This window comes from Leuciscus leuciscus, assembly GCF_965113295.1.
Source record: "Leuciscus leuciscus genome assembly, chromosome: 16".
NCBI lineage: Eukaryota > Metazoa > Chordata > Actinopteri > Cypriniformes > Leuciscidae > Leuciscus > Leuciscus leuciscus.
In genome coordinates, this window is record NC_138740.1 from 30,424,663 (window position 1) to 30,444,202 (window position 19,540).

The following is a 19,540-nucleotide window of genomic DNA, read 5'->3' on the forward strand; positions in this document are numbered from 1 at the left end:
TTCATCAAGACAACAAATTATGTAAAACGCTTAAAGTGTGAAGATTTATAGGCCTTATCGATATTTTGATATGCCAGCAAACGTTTGGGGTCTGTAAGATTTGTGTAATGTTTCAGAAAGAAGGATCACCAAGGTTGCATTTATTTGATGGAAAATACTGTTTCACACTCAAAACAGTAATAATTTAAAATAATTCTATTCTATTTTAATATATTTTAAAATGTATTTTGTTCCTTTAATGGCAAAGCTGAATTTTCATCATCATTACTCACATGATCCTTCAGAAATCTTTCTAATATGCTGATTGTTGCTCAAGAAACATTCCTTATTAGTATCAATGTTGAAAATGGTTGTTCTGCAAAAAGTATTAATTCATTTTTTTTTATTCTCACTGACCCCAAGCTTTTGAATGGTAGTGTATATGTGTGTCTCATCATATTTAATAAATTTATTTTTGTGTACCAGGGTAGAAAACACCTAATTTCCTAGAATGCATTTACTGTGTTGAATTGCAGTTCAGTAAATTCTTCTTACTGTCATTCTGATTCACATTCCAATTCAACTTCCTATGGGGTGTGGCCAAATCATCTCAAATTCACATTCATGAATTGAAAGGGAATCAATTGTTCAATTCTGAATGTTGCACAACCCTGCTAAGCAGGAAGAGAAATGGTTTTGCCTTCAACTGGTCCCACATTAACAAGTCACTTTTTATCTCCCCCGCAGGTTCTACTGGGACTTGATAATGCTCATCATGATGATGGGGAATCTAATTATCATTCCTGTGGGAATTACCTTCTTTTCCGAGCAAACCACCACCACCTGGCTCGTGTTCAACGTGGCCTCGGACACCATCTTCCTGGTGGACCTGGTCATGAACTTCCGAACGGGAATTGTGAACGAGGAGAGCTCGGAGATCATCCTGGACCCAAAGGTCATTAAGATGAACTACCTGAAGAGTTGGTTCGTGGTAGACTTCCTGTCCTCCATCCCGGTGGATTATATCTTTCTAATAGTGGAGAAAGGCTTCGATTCAGAGGTCTACAAGACTGCCCGAGCGCTGCGTATCGTACGCTTCACCAAAATCCTCAGCTTGCTCCGTCTTCTCAGGCTTTCGCGCCTCATCAGATACATCCACCAGTGGGAGGAGGTGAGGGGACAGTGTGTGTATGAGTGTGTGTGTGTGTGTGTGAACGAACTATGATGCAGATGGCCTTTAGTAACATGTCTTGAATTTGTTAGCTTCCCGTATGAACAAGAAGAGATGTTAGTTGACGTTGTGCACATTTAAGTGTGTCAAGCAATCGATCCAAGGTGCTTTGAGCTCAGATGTTGTTCTGCAGCACGAGACCTCTGACACACGCTCTTTAGAGGTGGAGAGACTTATTTGGGGGTTAAGGTAATCATATCTGCTGCTTAGCCCTTGGCGACACCTCAAGAGCCGCACTGGGGAGCGAGAGCGGGAAGAGGAACCGACCTCTTCAACGCTGCATGAGCAGCTGAGAAAAAACTATTAACTGCCTCAGTATTTATGCTAGAGCACTTCACTCCCACCACTGTCTGAGACACCCCAAGCTGAAATACAAAGCATTCATCTTTACATGACGCATGCGGTTTGCGAGCCCTCCCCAAACAGACCAGTTTCACAAGAGCGTTGTTTCACTTTAAGGTCAATTCTGTCAGAAAAAACACTGCATGTTTCTGCTTCCCACCTGCTATTATCCCTAGCCAATTGTACAGTAAATTACAGCTTATGTTATGGAAGTTAACCCAACTCAGACAACCCTTTTTTGCCATTGAAGGTTTGTTGCATGATAAAAAACCATCATATTGAAACCATCATATATGGTTAGTTTCAAGGAGGTTTGGTAAGCTACTAAGGAGAAGAAAGATATCTCTCTTTGTTTTGGTTCCCTGTGTGTTATTAAACTCTTAAAGCCGGTTCATCTTCCTCTTCAGCTGGCAGACGCCCAAGCCAGGGCAAGTAGAGAGCAGAGTCGACGCTTTCTGATCTTACCTAATTGAAATACAGATGTACCCTCTCAGGAAGAGTAAAACAAACAGTAATCACGGTTGATTAATTACTATTGTGTTCTGCTGCCCATCTACCGTTGTATTAGCCAAGACAGGGACTCCATTGACATTATGTAGACAAAATGCTCTACAGACAAAGTAGAAGAACATCCAGTGTTAAAAAACAGTGCCAAAAACACCTAGTGCTAAAAACATGGCCTTAAACTCACCATCATGAAGGTTGTTGTGTGGGATGCCCAAATTGGCGCTATGCGGTTTCTGAGATGTTCTGAGAGGTTGTTAGCTTGTTGCTATGCAGTTTCTAGCATGTTTTGGGTAGGCTATTTCAGTGTTAGTCTATGGGATTTATCCAACCCAGGCACATTGGGGAACTGCAAAATTGTATTACATTGATTCTTGCATGTTTTGCGACACTTTCAAAGTAAAATGTAGAGTAAGTGGCGCTAAAAGCGTCATTTGTTTGGACCTCTAACCTCTGAAATTACATTTTAAAGTAGCAATCCAGAACCACAGGCTAAACCTGGCCAGAGGCTTTACCAAGCACTTATTTACGGCATCCCCAGAAGCATCCACATTATACACACAATTTACCCTCTCTCATGCTGCTCTGATGCATTCTGGGAAATGACTATCAGCCCTGTCTCATTCTCTCTTTCTTTCTGACCTCTCACTGCCATGCTGTTTCTTTAATGCAAGGCAAGTTGCTACTTGCATATTTATATCTGCTGTATATATATTGCACATCACATGCATTATTGCATAGTATTTCCACAGTCAGACAGACATAAACCTCCCCCACCCTCTTCCATTCCCTTCTCAGAGAGATGTTTTGATTGTTGGGGAGGAGCGAGTGTTTATTCCCGACCTCAGGTTGCTCTGCTGGCACATGCTGCGAATCCGGGGGTTCGCTATCTCTGTCTCAATCCTGTCGTGAGCAGGTCTGTGCGCTATATACAACACCGTAGACGCCATGTTGAATAAAGTCACGCTACCCTGATCCGCTCAAACACAGCTGTGACGTGAGTTAGCGCGTGGATCACGATGCTGCAGTGTGAGATGGTGCAGAGTCTAAATGGGCTTTAATGAAACCTGGTGTGTGAATCAAGAGGCCGACGCAGAGCAGACGTGATGTTCGGTAGAGCCTGATAGGTTAAGAGAAAATGTGCTCATGCACATGCAATCTTGCATATGAAATCTTTCTTATGCATATAGGCACATGTCTCTGCATATCTCCTGTTTCTGGTTTGCCTCCCTCTCCTTTAAATTTTTCTTACCCACTCTATTTTCTTCCTATTATCTAGCAGTGTTTCTTTTTGTTTTGTCTTAACCCTGCAGTATAACACTGTCTTTCCCTTTTGCTTCCTGTCTTTACTCCCCTGTGTCTGTTTTTCTCTTTCTCTCTCTGTTTCCTCTAATGAGACACCTAAATAGAGGGGGAGGGGGGTTTCAAGTAGAATAGTGCACATACATCCTATGGAGCATACCTTATTATTTCTGTTTAAATCTAGTCATGCTTAAATTGTTGCTTTGAATTGAATGGGAAAATTAACATAATGGTTTTAAGTACAAGATTTACTAGTACAAGTACAAGGTTTCCCGAATCAGAATTCCTTACATTCCTTGCTACAGGATTATTTTCCATGGTTTCTAACACGCAGAACCTGATTTCACCAAGTGCAACATTTTCCTGGATCAACATCTTTGTTGATCCTGGAACAACATTTCAATCAACCAATCAGATTTGAGGGACAAGTTTAGAGTTTATGTCAAGTTTAGGCTTACAACCAGGGTTAGATACTTCTACATCAGTGTTATTCACCCATCGTTTCCTTCTGATTTTAGGGATAACGTATGGGTAGGGTTAGGTGTAGGGGTATGGGTAGGGTTAGGTGTAGGGGTAGGGATATGATTAGGGTTACATTTTCGAACAGGAATGTTGTTTCAGGATCAACAAAATATGTTTGCATCTAAAGGCCCGTACACACCGGGACGAATATCGGCGCGCGTTATTCGCCAGCGTTTTTCAACGCGTTTTTTGTGTTCACACCCAAGCGTTTTTCGCTGACGATGAGCCGAGTGAACATGCAAATTCATTCCCTGACATTAGATGGCGCTTAATGTAAAACAGAAATACAATACCACTCCATAACAGTCTATACTCTGCAATACCACTCCATAACAGTTCTCTTTTAACAAGATTTTTGTAGTCGCTGTCGCGTTTGTCATATAGGTCTTTATTCCGACACCAACAGCTCTACATTCATCTTGCCTTGCATCTTCCTCGTCATTTCTTCCCGACAGTGTCTGTCTATGGGCAGTGTAGACGCTACTTGGCGTATATCTTCTTCGCTGTTACGTATGTGTGCTCGGCAAGACCGTTTTGTGTTTGAGCGCCCCCAAGTTGTGTTTTACTGTAACTTCAGAAGCTCCAGACACGTGAGCAAAAGCGGCAATCTCATTGGTCGGATAGTTTTTGACACGGCGCGTCAAACAAAAAAAACAAACCCGAGGCGTTTAAAAAAAAATTACACTTTTACGCGTGCCGTTTTTCGCGTCGGTGTGCACACTCACATTGGCGCCCTTTGTTTAGTCACGAGGCGTTAAACGTCGGCGAATATCGCGCGCGAAATTCGTCCCGGTGTGTACGGGCCTTTACTCTGCAAAATCCGGATGTGCTTCTAACACTGCAAGAACACGGCAGGTTATTATAGCACAGCTAGGTTCAACAATATATAGAATAGATATAGCAATATATGTGCCAGGCCAAATATTTTGAGAATATAACATCATATATCAGTCAGACCTTTTAATATTTAAGTAAATACACTACCGTTCAAAAGTAAGATTTTTTAAATGTTATTAAAAGAAGTCTCTAATGCTCACCAAGGCTGCATTTATTTGATAAAAAATACAGTAAAAACAGTAAAATTGTAAAATGTTATTATGATTTAAAATAACTGTTTTCTATTTGAATATATTTTGAAATATAGTTTATTCCTGTGATGCAAAGCTGAATTTTCAGCATCATTACTCCAGTCTTCAGTGTCACATGGTCCTTCAGAAATCATTCTGAAATGTTATTTGCTGCTCAAGAAACATTTATGATTATTATCAATTGAAAACAGTTGCTAAATATTTTTATTTGAAATTAAAATATTTTATTACATTATAAATATCTTTACTGTCAGTACATTTAATTGAATATGAATTTCTTTAAAAAAGAAATCTTACTGACCCCAAATGGTAGTGTAATGTGTAAATTAGGTTTCTGTGTGTGTGTAATAGTTATTTGTATAAATTGCATCACTCGCGCAAGAGTGCTTTCCCACCCAAATATCATCACAGCTGTGACTCTACTGTAGGTAGGCCTAATCACAACCCCTTTCATATTCAGAAAGACGCGATTTTAAGTGTGATGTTGTTTTAATTCAGCAGTTAAACTGAACCAATAACGACCAAAAACTGGTTAGAAACCATTAGAAATCTCCTTAAAGTAATGAATCCACTGAGACAAAACAACATGTTATAGAAGCACCTCTTTTGAGGATCATCATTCTTGCTTTATATTCTGTTCCTGGAATGCTCTTAAAAGCTTATCTAATGCTAAATGGAATGGGACAGAGAGGAACAAGCAGAGAAAGAATGGAAAGAATAAGAAAATTGGAGGGATTGGACATTCAGCGTGTTTTTTTGGAAAAGAGAGGCAAAATCAACAGACTAGGGCTGGGAGACAAGTGAGCACTCGAATCCCCAAGTCAATGAGTGTCACATCTGTCCATTTGCTCTCACACCAGCATTTTGTCAGCTCTGTGGAGGCCTGATGGTGTGTGTGTGTGTGTGTGTGTGTGTGTGTGTGTGTGTGTGTGTGTGTGTGTGTGTGTGTGTGTGTGTGTATCAGTGTAGAACCTACAGCAAAACACAGCTGTTCCCTTTTAGTGCCCAGAGCAGGTAACTTCACCAGCTAAAATGCATTCATCTTTAAACTACTGAAAACGTACAAACGATTTCTTTGCTCTTCTGGAATAAAAGTATGAAAGGCAGATTCAGCATCAGAGTACAGAACAGGCAACTGCAACTAATTGCAAATAACTTTTTTTTAATAACTTTTAAAATATACTTTTTTTATTGCAACGTTGTCACAATGCAACTTAATATCTATATCTTATTTTAAACTTCATCTCACAATTAAACTTCTTAATTTTTTTACTCCGAGGCAGAAACAGACATAGGCTGTGTTCAGAAATGAACGGCGTACTCTCCAGGATGTACTATATTCTTCTATTTTTTAAAAAGTTGTAAATAATGAAGTTGTAAATAACAATCTTGTAAATAATTCCCTAAAATGGGAATTTTGTTTGTCATTTTTAATCTATCTATCTATCTATCTATCTATCTATCTATCTATCTATCTATCTATCTATCTATCTATCTATCTATCTATCTATCTATCTATCTATCTATCTATCTATCTATCTATCTATCTATCTATCTATCTATCTATCTATCTCTATCTAATTTTTTTCCATACTCGGTTCATAATACAGTCCACCTCAACTTACAAATGCAAATTACTCATTCAGAAGTCATTATGGTTATGATGTCATAACCATAAGCCTATGACAAATGACTTGTGACATTTGCATATCAATGCATATTCAGTATTTACAAGCTTGGCCCATCCTGATAAACGACAGTGTTACGTTTGCCAGAATAAAGAGGCTTGCCAAGCATATGGGCTTTTACATATAGAAGTCTTAAAGGTACAGTAGCAAAAACAGCATGTGGAAAGAGGGTTAAAAATGTAAATAATAAAAATAAAAAAAAGTGCAAAATATGCCATAAATAGCTGCATTTCTTTTAATTGGGGTTGCACATAAACCACATCATCCGTCCATGGAAACAAAACAGGTCAAATTCATCAGAAGATTGTGAACATCAGTCAGATGATGCTGTCTCTTTAAGCATGTCTCAACCTGAGAGATATTCAAGCAGGATGATTCATCAGTGAGCAAGTAAATTGATCTAAAAGGGGAAAATCAGCCCCACATACTGAGTTCATTCAGGGAAGAAGGAGCACAGTAGGGGGGCAGAGACGCACTAATGACGCCAATGTTAGTAAACTAGTCTGGAGACGAGGTCATTCAACAAGCCCCAATTTCACCAGCAGGTTTTTCTTTTTAGGACAGAGAGAATCCTGGGGGATATTGTGCAGGTCTCAGCTTGGGCTGTGCCCTTGAAGAAAGGTAGGCAATTTTCGGAAAGGCTAGCAATAGAGAGGTAGCTTTGAAAGCACAAGATCCCATCCTCCCTTTAGAGCTTCTCTAAAGCCACGCCTCCTCCAAATCACATAAACACACACTGCAGGAAGCAAACAAAAGCGTTACGAGATGGTGTTAAATAATAATGTATGATATATAATAATAATGAACATAACTTGAAGAGCTCTGACCTGTACCACCCGACTGCTGCAGTTTCATTTTGGCGTTGATAGTGTTGATATTGAAACTCATAAATTTGTGTCACAAACCACTCCAAGTATAACGTGACGGGTTTCCATCTTTTACAAATGACATTAGTTATGGCATAAGCTTGTTGTTTCGGTTCAGGAGGAACTGTAAAAGGTGGCTTCTGTTTTGTTTGTGGCACTCGGTGACTGACGTCTGTCTAACTTTGCATAGCCTGGTGACACGCGAGCAGGTGCGCAGAGGTATGAAAATACATATGTTGACAGGCAGGTGGGACATCGTATCACTGCATTCGGACCGAATTCAATGATTGGACGAACATTTTATGGTCCTACACCTTCCACAGACAATATATATAAATACATTTAGACCACTTAACTTAGTGATTGCAATCAGGATATGAGGAGATTTTCAACCAGCATAACAAAAATTGTTTCTGGAACAAATCGCCTACCCTGCCTTTAAGGAATCAAAGATTAGTTTGCAAACAGTAAACATATTGTAAACTGTAAACAGACATATTTAAATCTATTTATAAAATTAATTTTTAATGCAAATTTAAATGTAACAATAACATAAATCACTTTTTAAAATTGTATTCATGTTTAAAATATTAAATGTAACATTAATAACTTAATCATAATTAACAATAAAAACATAATATAAATAAACAAATACATTTTAAATGATTATTATTTGAATAAAATAAATGCAAAAAATAAAAAGAATAATTTCATTTTAATTTGCAAATTAAACATTTTAAACTGTAGAAATGTTTTGTTTTTGTTTGTTTGTTTATACAAACTAAGAGGCTTCTAAACTCCCCCCAAAATAATTTAGACTCTTCTCTCAGTTTATATAAACGTATAAGATTTGTATTCAACACTGAACATTCGTTTAATTCTGAATTTAATGTATTTAAAAGTATGTTTGTTTGATGTCTGTCTAGGTGCTTGGCACCTCAGAAACACACAGTGCATTCAAATGCCACATTCATCGGGTCAATACTGTCCTTTCTAAACAAAAGGTCACCAAATCCCAGAGTAAATGTTGCTCCTGAAAAGCAGCTCACTTTGGTCGAGAACAATGGGATGGTTCCCGTGTTGTTCTCAGGTTAGTCAGACTCTGTTTTGTCGTCCACCTGTGTGTTTTTCAAAGTACCTGTGTCTGTTTCTGATGACTCATCCTTTCTCCACATACGTCCCACAGGTGCCAGGAGGCTATGCTAGGTGAGAGAGTTAATGCTAGGTGAGGGAAGGTGAGGATATTGCGTGTTTGCCTCCTCAGCGAGGTTTTGCGTCTGTGCCAGGGATTAGAAACCGAAGCACAAATAGCTCAGTCACACCTTTAAGATGCAAGAGCATGAAGGCTTCTACCACCAGTCGTTCCCTGATTCCAGAAGACTCATGCTGAGTTATTTCCTCAGATTTGGCAAGATATCATGCCAAAATGTTTCATATTTGGTTGTGATGAGGGCAAATAGAACAACCTACTCTGTAAAAATGCTTTGGTAAAAAAAACTGTTAGTCGGCATGAAATGGAAGTTGCGATACTCTTTTCTTCCCTATTGTGACATATACTGTATCAGAGTGAAACGGCTTCTCGAACAAGAAAAATGTTGGGCGATATTGTCAATTGGGAATTGACTGGATGGTTGTGGTTCGCTATTGGTGGATCTCATGTGAGTGACAGGTTACTCCGCCCTCGCGCCAGTAAACACGTCATCAGAGAAGAGAAGTGATGTCACTGCAAGAGGGAGGGGAAGTTGATTAAAGATTAAAAGACAGTACATTAATTTAAAAAATAGTGAAATATTCCATAAAAAATAAGAATGCTCCCCTTACAGTGAAAAACTGTAACTATACTACAATATCTAACAGGATATTTCATGTAATTTTATAGTAAAATACTGTTAACTGTACAGTTTTTGATCATTTACAGTTAATTTACGTAAATTGATATCCCCAGAATTCCCTGTGCGTGACATTTCAGATTATATTATTATTTACTGTAAATCATTGTTTAAAGTAAGTTTTTTTGTTATCAGTTATGTACATTTTGTGTTACATGTTGATATATTATATCAGTTAATGAAATGTGCATTATTCTACTGTAAATTTAATTTCAGTCTGTAAAACCTAAAATGTTGCTACCATATTTTTTACAGTAAAGGTCTGGCAGATTTTACAGTGCGGGAACTGCTAAAGCCTTGCTTTTTTTTTGTCTGCTGTGCATTGTATGTTAAAATCAAAATGAAAAGTTATTCCTGGCTCATTTTACTTATGTAATCTGATGCATTTCCATTCCTATTTATAAATAATTAGATCAAAAAAGCATAAAGAGGGTAAGTCTAAAAATGGCATCCAATGAGTCAAGGTGAGATTTCAGATATGCAAATGGAAGGTTAAAGTGTCTCTAATTGTCTAAACGAAAGCATTGTTTTTGTAGATGGTTGCTTACACAAGCCTCTTGAGCCACTGGATATCCTCATTACCCTGCGTGTGTATGTGTGTGAAAGCTGTCTGCCTTCCTCAGCAGGCTAAAAGCTCTCATCATGCGGAGAGAATATGTGACATGACAGATGTCTTTTAACAAGAAGTCTGCTTTAATGGTTTGAAAGTCCAACACAGTCCTGAGAATCAAATCAATATTGTCTGTAGATGAGATTCATTCTGAAACAACAATGTACACTTGTGTTAACCTGGTATAGATAAAGTATGATAGGATTTTGAGTATAATAAGATTATATGCATCTTGAAAGGAAATGTCCGGGTCATATCTTCAAGTCAAGGATTATTAGCTGCAAAATATAACATTTTAATAAAAAGAATGAAAAAAAAATTGCATTAATATAAAGAGGCCTAGAGATATTATATATATTTAAATATATAATAATCACATTATAGCATAATGTATTTATTTATAATAGTATTATTTGCCTGATTTTTAAAATGATTTTATGGTGAAATATGGCAGACATTTCTTCATAGTTTTCATAATATTGACCTGTTTATAATTGATTAAATTTTTTATGATTTTGAGGTGAAATACAACATATTTCTTCACACTTTTCATGATATTGACCTGTTTATATAACATCCAAAATCGCAATTGTGCGCAATCCACACAATTCATAATCTTTAGAACAATTTTTATACATTTATTTTTTTACAGATTGTCTTGTTATACATTTTAGCTTGTCATTTGAGGTCACATGTTCCCTCCAGGGCAGTTTAGGCACATCTTAAACCTCTTAGAGTTAAATTGCTACTAAATATTTCCTCTTCAGATCCTGCTAATCAGGATTATGTGCAGATAAGTAATCATAACTTGAGAAGATAAATTCCAAGGACCATGTTTTTTTTTTGTCCCGTTCACTTTTTTTCTTGCTCTTTAAACTCATGTGTCTTTGCTTAATTAGATTTCTCAAGCGGCTCCCTTTGTCCGGGCATGCTAATGCAATTACTCCCCTCTTCCTCTCAATTAACAATTAATCTTTGCCCAAAACCGGCCCACACTGTACTGTACGGAAGAGCAGGCAAACAGAGGCACTGCAGCTCGCAGGAGGATAAACAAGGACTAGTCGTTCCTTCGCTAGTTGCCCGTAGGCACCATCCGCCCATCGCCCCAAAGGAGAACAGGGGATGCTGGGAAAACCATACACAGAGTGATGCTAAATCAATCTCTTACCCAAAGCAAGTTATTACACACACTGTTTCATTCTCCAGTGAATTTAAAGCAACTCTGGCAGATTAAAACAATTTGCACAAACATGGTTTTGGCCTCTGTGTTCCACGTCTCACGCTCTGTCTCTTTCGGTCTCTTTGCCCGTCTGTCCTCTGTCTTGTGTGTGTTTGTGCACACATGTATATCTGATAGCGCCTGACAGACACGCTATAATTACACAGATGCTTATGCATCATGGTCTTACACACTGCGGATCAGCGTAGATGTTAATGCACAGCTTAGAACATCCATTCATTAAGTGTTACACATGCAGTGATCATGATGTTTCATAACCTGTATTTAGTTTTGCTGCACACCTAATGATTGGATAAGATCAGAGCATCATTGGGAAACTGCTTAAAAATATTTTTTTTATTATTATATTAAGTAGGCCTTCACAAATAAACAGGAAAAATACCCAATCCAAAAACTATTTAAATATTAAAAATAAAATGTCTCACTACATTTTATACTGTATGGTAACACTATAGTTTAGGGTCCAATTCTCACTATTAAGTTGCTTATTAGCATGCATATTACTGTTTATTAGTACTTATAAAGCACATATTAGTGCCTTATTCTGCATGATCAGATTCTACATCCCTTAATCCTACCCTATACATACATTTAACAATACCTTACTATTAATAAACAGAAATTAGGAGTATATATATACACAATTTATTTTGCATACGTTATTTTCTTTTTAATTTCATTGGAAAATTCATTACATGCTTTGATATACCTCTAATGATAAAAACAAGGAAAGACCACAGCAGTCTTTTGTGTGTGTGTGTGTGTGTGTGTGTGTGTGTGTGTGTGTGTGTGTGTGTGTGTGTGTGTGTGTGTGTGTGTGTGTGTGTGTGTGTGTGTGATGGCATTGGTCAAATCCCCATCAGCGGCAGATGTGGAATCTGATCCAATAAATCATTAACTCCTTGGCAATGTGGTTGCTCGCTTATTTTCACCTGAGGTATTTTTTTGAAGATGCTCCTCTTCTAGAACCAATTATTAAAGAATATCCACTGCTTCACCTTGCACGTGCGCCAGTCGGCGTGCCAGAGGGGATAGACTTGGACACTTCCATTTTAGGGAACTGAACTATGTCTCACACCACTGCTTTTTAACACAACTTGAGATTTGTCAGTGTTCCGTGACATTTAAAAAGCACCAACTGGGGTTCTTTCCAATGAAGGAACAGCCTGCTGGGGCTTTAGGTCTTTAGTTATACTTCACTACCTTAAAGTACTTTCCCACTTGGTAAGAAACATATGGCACAGAAATGCTGACTCACGCAAAAGCCCACTTTTTCCAAGCACTGCCTCCTGTAGACCAAAGCAGAAACTGCAGCAGTAAAAGTTCAGTAAGAGGACTGCATTGTTTATGACAAGTGCAGGAGGACATTGTGTGACTAATGCAGATGTATTTGAGCACATGGATTCTTCATTGCTAAAGCAGATTTAAAAAGAAAAGTGTTTTTCCGCACTAACATTGAGATTTTCTTTAAGCTGTGACTGTCAGCAAGCTTTTAATATACACAGTGAAGCATTAACGCACGTTGACGTTCCATCTGCAAGACCACTCTGGATAATGAAGGAGGAACGTGGACTATTTAAAACTGATAATTCCACAGATTAGCCTAATCTGTAGCTGTGGCTGTGTGTACACTAGACATGGACTGGTCGGTAGACATACAGTAAATCCTGCTGCACACTAGGGAACCATGTGAAATGATAACCCATTTTAATTCCATAATGTGGCATACAATATACTGTTTAAAAGTTCATTCAGATATATATAAAAAAAGAAATTAAACCTTTATATTTAGCAAGTATGCATTAAATTGATCAAAAATGACAGGAAAGACATTTATAATATTACAAAACCATTTCAAATAAATGCTATTCATTAAAGAATCCTGAAAAAAGTATGATGGTTCCCACAAAAAGATCAAGATAAATAAAATTATTCAGCTTTCCCATCACAGGAATAAATTACATTTTGAAATATATCAAAATAGAAAATAGTTATTTTTAAGTTTGTAACAATATTCACAATATTAATTTTTTCTGTATTTTTGTATACTCAACAACAAAAAATGTAGAGAAATTAGTCAGGAATTAATTGAATCATAAGTGGGCGTTTCCTACCGGTCAATCATGGATGACTCCTCCCTTCCTGAAACACGCCCAACACTCATTGGTTAAAACTTTTGCAGACTAGATGATGTCACCTGAAAAGGAAAGTCATTTTGGATTGGAGCTAATTTTGATGATTTTTTCATTTATTATATACTTTGAATGATATGCACTGATGAATCGTACATAAATACCAGATATGTGTATTAATTAAAAACGGTCAATAATGATTTTATTTAAAATGTCACCATACCTAGCCACTAAATTAAACACCCTCTAACCAATGGCACACCCTCCAAAGACAACAAACTTGAACATAGGGATTCATAGGCAGTTGACTACATTTTCTGATTGGCTAAAATTTGTTCAAATTCTTTTTTTTATAGAGCTTAGAGCTTTCACAAAGAGAAATGTGTTTTCTCTGGATTGCCTATTTCAGTGATTTATGTCAGGTACATTTTATGTTTGATATTCCCTTCAAAATAGCTAAAAAGCAATAAAAGAGATACATTAACAAATGCATATTTTATTGGGTCTCCGATTTTGGATGAGTGATGTCACAGCGCAAAAGTTCATTATAAAGTTTTGGTGAGCTAATGGCTTGTTGCCAAGTTAATGTACTGAGACGTGTCTTTTGATGTGAAGGAATGAGTTACATTTTCCTCATCTGTATATTCTCACGGGGAACATCCAATTACCAATATTTACTGTAGCTGAAAGGAATCTTTTTTTTTTTTAAAGTTGGTAATTTATCCCACTAATATTAATGTGCAAACCGTGCTAATGTGCTAAAGTCCATGAAGCGTGCTGACAAGCTAACGTAAGTTTGGTCTATAACTGAACTGAAATTGGAGTAATCCTTTAAACGGTTCTTCACTTTAGTAGTGTGATTAGGTAGTCGGGCCAAAACAAAATGGCATTCTGCCGGGAAACAGCGCTAGAGTTCCTTTTATTGTACCTCATGAGACATTTTTTACAGTCGTCATTGAAAATCCACTCAAATCCTGAAGATGTCAGAATGCTGAATGAGGTTTTATACGACAGTGTATTTTGCATACCTTAAGAGCTGAAGCTAAATCGATCACACGTTCATTTCAAATGTGATGCTACTGGTGATGATGACATAGGGTAGCAGTAGAAAAGAAGCCCAAGGGCAAATCATTCTTATGCATGTTTATGAAAAGCCCAAGCTTAGTATCACTGCTGTATTTTTGCACTGAGACCAAGAGCTGTTAAGTAATGCAGAAAGACATGTGATAGAGAGAGCGACACTAAAAACAGGACAGATGCTCTTCAGAGAAAGAGGGTAGAAAATTCAAATCCTCCTTTAAGAAGTCTTTGCGTTGTTACACTCTCAGGAGAAATTAAGCCTCTTTATTCGCCCTCTTTCATGTTTGTGCATTTCTCTTTCATGGCTCAACTGTGCGTGCGTGTCGTCCAGACATTAAATTACAGATCTTGGGAATTTGTAATAATCATTTGCCGCTTCATTCAGTTTCCACAGTGAAACGATTAGCTTAAGCAGACACCATAAACATGAAAAACAAGTTCAATTCCAATAACGATGCTTTTAGTATGAACCACATTCTGAACCACACTCTCCACCAACTGGTATAATACTTTTTGGAATTTAGCAAAGTACCCAAATTAAAATCAAATTAAGAACTGCTCCTACTGATTTAGTGAGTTAAATAACATGAGTTCATGACTGATTCATGGATCATTTGTGATTGTTTTGTTATAAAGAACTGGCTCTTAAGTGTAATTCAGTCGTTCACAGTGTCTCACACTTAAAAATAAAGTTTCTTTATTGGCATCTAAGGTCCTTTAACATCCATGGGAACTTTCCATTGCAAAAAAAGGTCTTTATAGTGGAAAAGGGTTCTTTAGATTTTTTTTATATTCTTCCCACAAAAAAAAACTGTGCATTGAAAGGTTCTTTGGGGAACCAAAAATCGTTCTTCTAACTGCAAACCCCCCCTTTTGGAAACTTTATTTTTAAGACCGTAGACACCCATAAGATAAAATCCAAAGGAAGACTTCTGCTTAAGTTTTCTTCTTCTCATCTTTCTCTCAGAGAAAAAAGGCCACAGGAATCTCACATGCATCTTTAGAGTTTCAGAACCGATCTCAAGGCCTCAAACTGTACTCAGGTCCACTGAATTCTCCAATCAAAAGCCAGACACCTCCATAAGAACTAAAATATTTCTCATCAAATTCTTGCAAAGCCGGCTCAGAATTCTGTAACCTCACCACTGCGGATCCCCTTCAATGATCTTTCTGCGTTATTCTCGCTCTCTATCATGTCCTAATCCGTCCAGACTGCAGTCTCAGTACATGAGCGTTGCCAAGTTGCTGCCAAGTCTCTCTTTCCACCCTCTTTTTCTCTCTCTCTGTTCCCATCGCTCTATATTTCATTTACTCATTTAGCAGATGACCTTCAACAGTGAACAGACGAACACTGGACTACTTCCTAATGAACTGTCATTCTCTTCAGAACGTACTAAGCCTGTAGCCACTGCTGCATCTCCTTCTTTCATCTGCGCTCTCTCTCTCTCTCTCTTCCTTCACTGACTGCTAGCCTTCCTCTCTCACCCCACCGTTGGCACACATCAAGCTCATCCAGTATAAACCTGGATCTGTTTAAGCTCCACTCTTTCCCTGTATAGATCTACAGTTGTGTTTAGTCTGGAAGTGAGATAGGGATGAATGGACTTCATTCCTTCCTTCCACTTCGGTTTCCTCCACACAACAGACTTTCTCCTTCACACCACATTGGCTCCAGCGCTACGCTAGTTATGACTACTAGAGTGAATGATTTGTTTAACCATTTTGAGCAAATAAAGGCTATCCATCCATCCATCCAATCAGCATATTAGAATGAAGGATCATGTGACACTGAAGACTGGACTAATGGCTGCTGAAAATTCTGCGTTGCAATCAGAGGAATGAAATCAATTTGAAAATATATTCAAAATAAATCAGTTTTTGTAAATTGTAATAATATTCCACAATATTACTGTTTTTACTATATATTTGATCAAATAAATGCAGATATATGCTTGATGAGCATAAGAGAATGTCCCATACCTCTGTGAAAAAGAATATTAAGCGGGACATCATGTAGAGCGGAAATTAATTGGATGGAAACATCTGACGGTACAATATTACTGGTTAATAAAAAAAATTCTCTATGCACATGGCCTTCGGATGTTTTCTGAAAGAATATATTTACAAAATGAGTGCATAATTGCCACCATCATTTTTACCAGATTGTATAATTTATGTTTCCAGCCACACATGTCTGCATGTTTGAAATTCTGGAGATAAAGATGTCACATGAGATCAAGAATCATTTTAAACCTGCAAGTGGGAACAGTACTGGCCCAAAGACACCAGAGAGAAAGAGAGCGAGAGATGTCAGCCATTTTTAAATCAATGTGCTTTTAGGCTCTCTGCTGGTATTACACTGAGACCAATCTGTCATCGGAACAGTACAGTGTGTGTGTGTGTGTGTGTGTGTGTGTGTGTGTGAGAGATATCTGCGTGCATTTCTCTCTCTGTGTGTGTGTGTGTGTGCACGCAGCACAGCACTCCCATTGGAATGAATAAGCCAGCATGACTAAATATGGTCCTTTAGATTAAAGAAAGTGTTAGAGGTTAATGAAGTAGCTTCTTCCTTTTAAAATTCTGAATGGATTATTTAGTTGTAAAACTACATTGACCGCCCATCCCAAAGCTCTAACTAATCAAAATTTCAGCCTCATGTTTTTTTATTTTTTTTATTTTGCGGTTTCCATTTATCATCCTGCATTGATAGTTGCTGTGATTTGTTGTGACTGTGTTGGAAACCTTTGAGCCTGGATGCTCTCCGTCAATTGTGCTGCACGAATGAAAAAAAAAAAGTTTCTTGATCACAGACTTGATTATACGAGATCAGACAGCTCTGGCAGTCTCAGATGCTTTTTTTAGCTATGAGGACAGTCGAACCCCCCCAAACATAAGAACAGAGCGGAGCAACATTTTTAGTCTCTAACTGAAGTCTGTTTGAGATAGAGACATCACTGAAACATTAGACTGTCACTCAGATCTCACGGTCGTCCCATTATTGCTATCACCAAAATGTCACTATAGATGGTGGTCCTGATACATTTCAATTTGTTTAAGCCTCTAAAAGTTTATTTGACAGCAATATCTTACTGACAGGTTTATCTTACATGTTTTATGACATACAGGTTGTACTCAACCAGAATAGATGTGTCAAAAAAAGGGGGCAGATAACAAAGTATGTGCATGACCTATCGAAATTCACCAGTGTTTATTAAATGGACATCTCAAACATTTGTATTTGTGACAAATATTAAATAATGTAGTCACAATATTGAAATAAAGCATATAAATCCATGTAGCCTATAAATTCAGGCAGCGTAATCCACCATTCACATAATTTTTGTTAAATGTTTTGTACACTACTGTTCAAAAGTTTCGGTCAGTAAGATGTTTTTAAAAGAAATTAATATTTTTATTCTGCAAGGATGCATTAAATTGATCAAAAGTGAGAAAGATTGCTGTTTAAAATGAATGCTGTTCTTTTGAACTTCCTATTCATCAAAGAATCCTGAGAAAAAATGTCTCACAGTTTCTACAAAAATATGAAGCAGCACACCATTTTTCAACATTCATAATAACATTGATTAATAAAAAAAAAAATGCACTTCTAAGTTGCTGCTTCCTCCTTTAAAACAACATCCTGTAGCTAACCTGTATTTATCTCATGTTTTAAAATGTCCGATTATATAAATAATTTACCATATGTACTTGCTGAAATGTCAAACCTGTAAGATGATCGTGCCAGGTCATCATTTTACATCAAACATCGCACACTGTTATATTTGCCTGTAGGAAATGTTTTACAGGATCTAGGTGACACCCTCCCCGTGTGCTGAAGGGAATGAATTTCCCATTACGACCCACATGAGGCTGTTCATTTGTGTGAATGATCACAGACTTGCTGAGCGATGTTGTCTGGGATCAGGAGTTTGGCATTTGAATCATGGGAGATCAACTATCTGACACAACCATTAACTGTGGCCTTGATCAATAATTTAACTCTGGTAATTTAGGCTCTATAATTAGGGATAGTGGATGATGTCTTGGCTGCTTTCTAGGTTGTGGCTATTGTAGTGATGTTGCCAGATGGAAATAACAGGCAATAACTGTCTCTTTCTTAGTCTCTCCATCTAATATGGGCACCTCAGAGTCAAACACACTTGATTCAAGGTGTATTCCCTGAAATCAAGTACACAAAGTACATTTATATTGTTTTAAAGATATTTTACAGGTAAACAAGACAAAAATACTGATTAATGCATGACGATTCTGTTTTGAGATTTTGGGCTAATTGGCTTTTCATGAATTTTTCAAATTTTTTTTTTCAGACGAGTGGAAAGTAGGGCTGTCACAGTACCAAGTAGTTTACTCTTTGTTATAATGAAAGGATTCTGCGCATTCTGACATAACTTACTGACTAGCACCTCTGATAGGCCATTGCGTTCATTCGCTCAACAGATATGATTTTACATTTGTAAATACACGCTGTAAATAGAAACCTTTGATGCTCAAGAGTGAGCTCAAACAAACATGAATGAGAGAGTTTGAAAGTAGCATCTATCAGGTGCTGAACATACCCGGTACTCAGTACTGCCGGTACTGGTACCGTCAACTTTTTTTAAGTACCGACTGGTACTGGTACATTTGACAACCCTACATGTGCAAAATACACTTTAAAGTATTTGTTTTATTGCACTGTATCTATTAGTGTCTGCAGACTTAAATTACAATAAATGTATTAAAGGCTGTTTTCTTAGGAGTCAGAAATCCCCACTAAATTAAACTTTACAGTTTTATTCCGATCTATATTCTAAAGTTTTGTTCATCATTGACCTGATGATATTTTAATCCTTAAAACATGATGATTTTTTTCATTTTTTTCTGTGGCTGTTGACAGTATTTTCTGGTTTACAATGGATCTATGGAGTGATACAAAGATATATAAAAAATCCCTTTTGTAAAAACCTTTGACTAAAAAAAATGAAACAAGGGTTTTATCCGATTTTCAGATTTCTGTTCTGGGAGTGTATGCAAATTAGTTCATATTTAGTTAGGTCATGCCTTATT

General features: G+C 37.3%; 1 protein-coding gene across 2 annotated transcripts in view; it reads left to right on the forward strand.

Moving 5' to 3' along the window:
• hcn1 (hyperpolarization activated cyclic nucleotide-gated potassium channel 1) overlaps positions 1 to 19,540 on the forward strand; it is a 98,778-nt gene that overhangs the window by 12,991 nt on the left and 66,247 nt on the right. For both annotated transcript variants that reach the window (XM_082140589.1, XM_082140590.1), the window contains exon 2: positions 727 to 1,150. In XM_082140589.1, the coding sequence (XP_081996715.1) occupies positions 727 to 1,150 (424 nt within the window). The remainder of the gene's footprint in view (positions 1 to 726; positions 1,151 to 19,540) is intronic.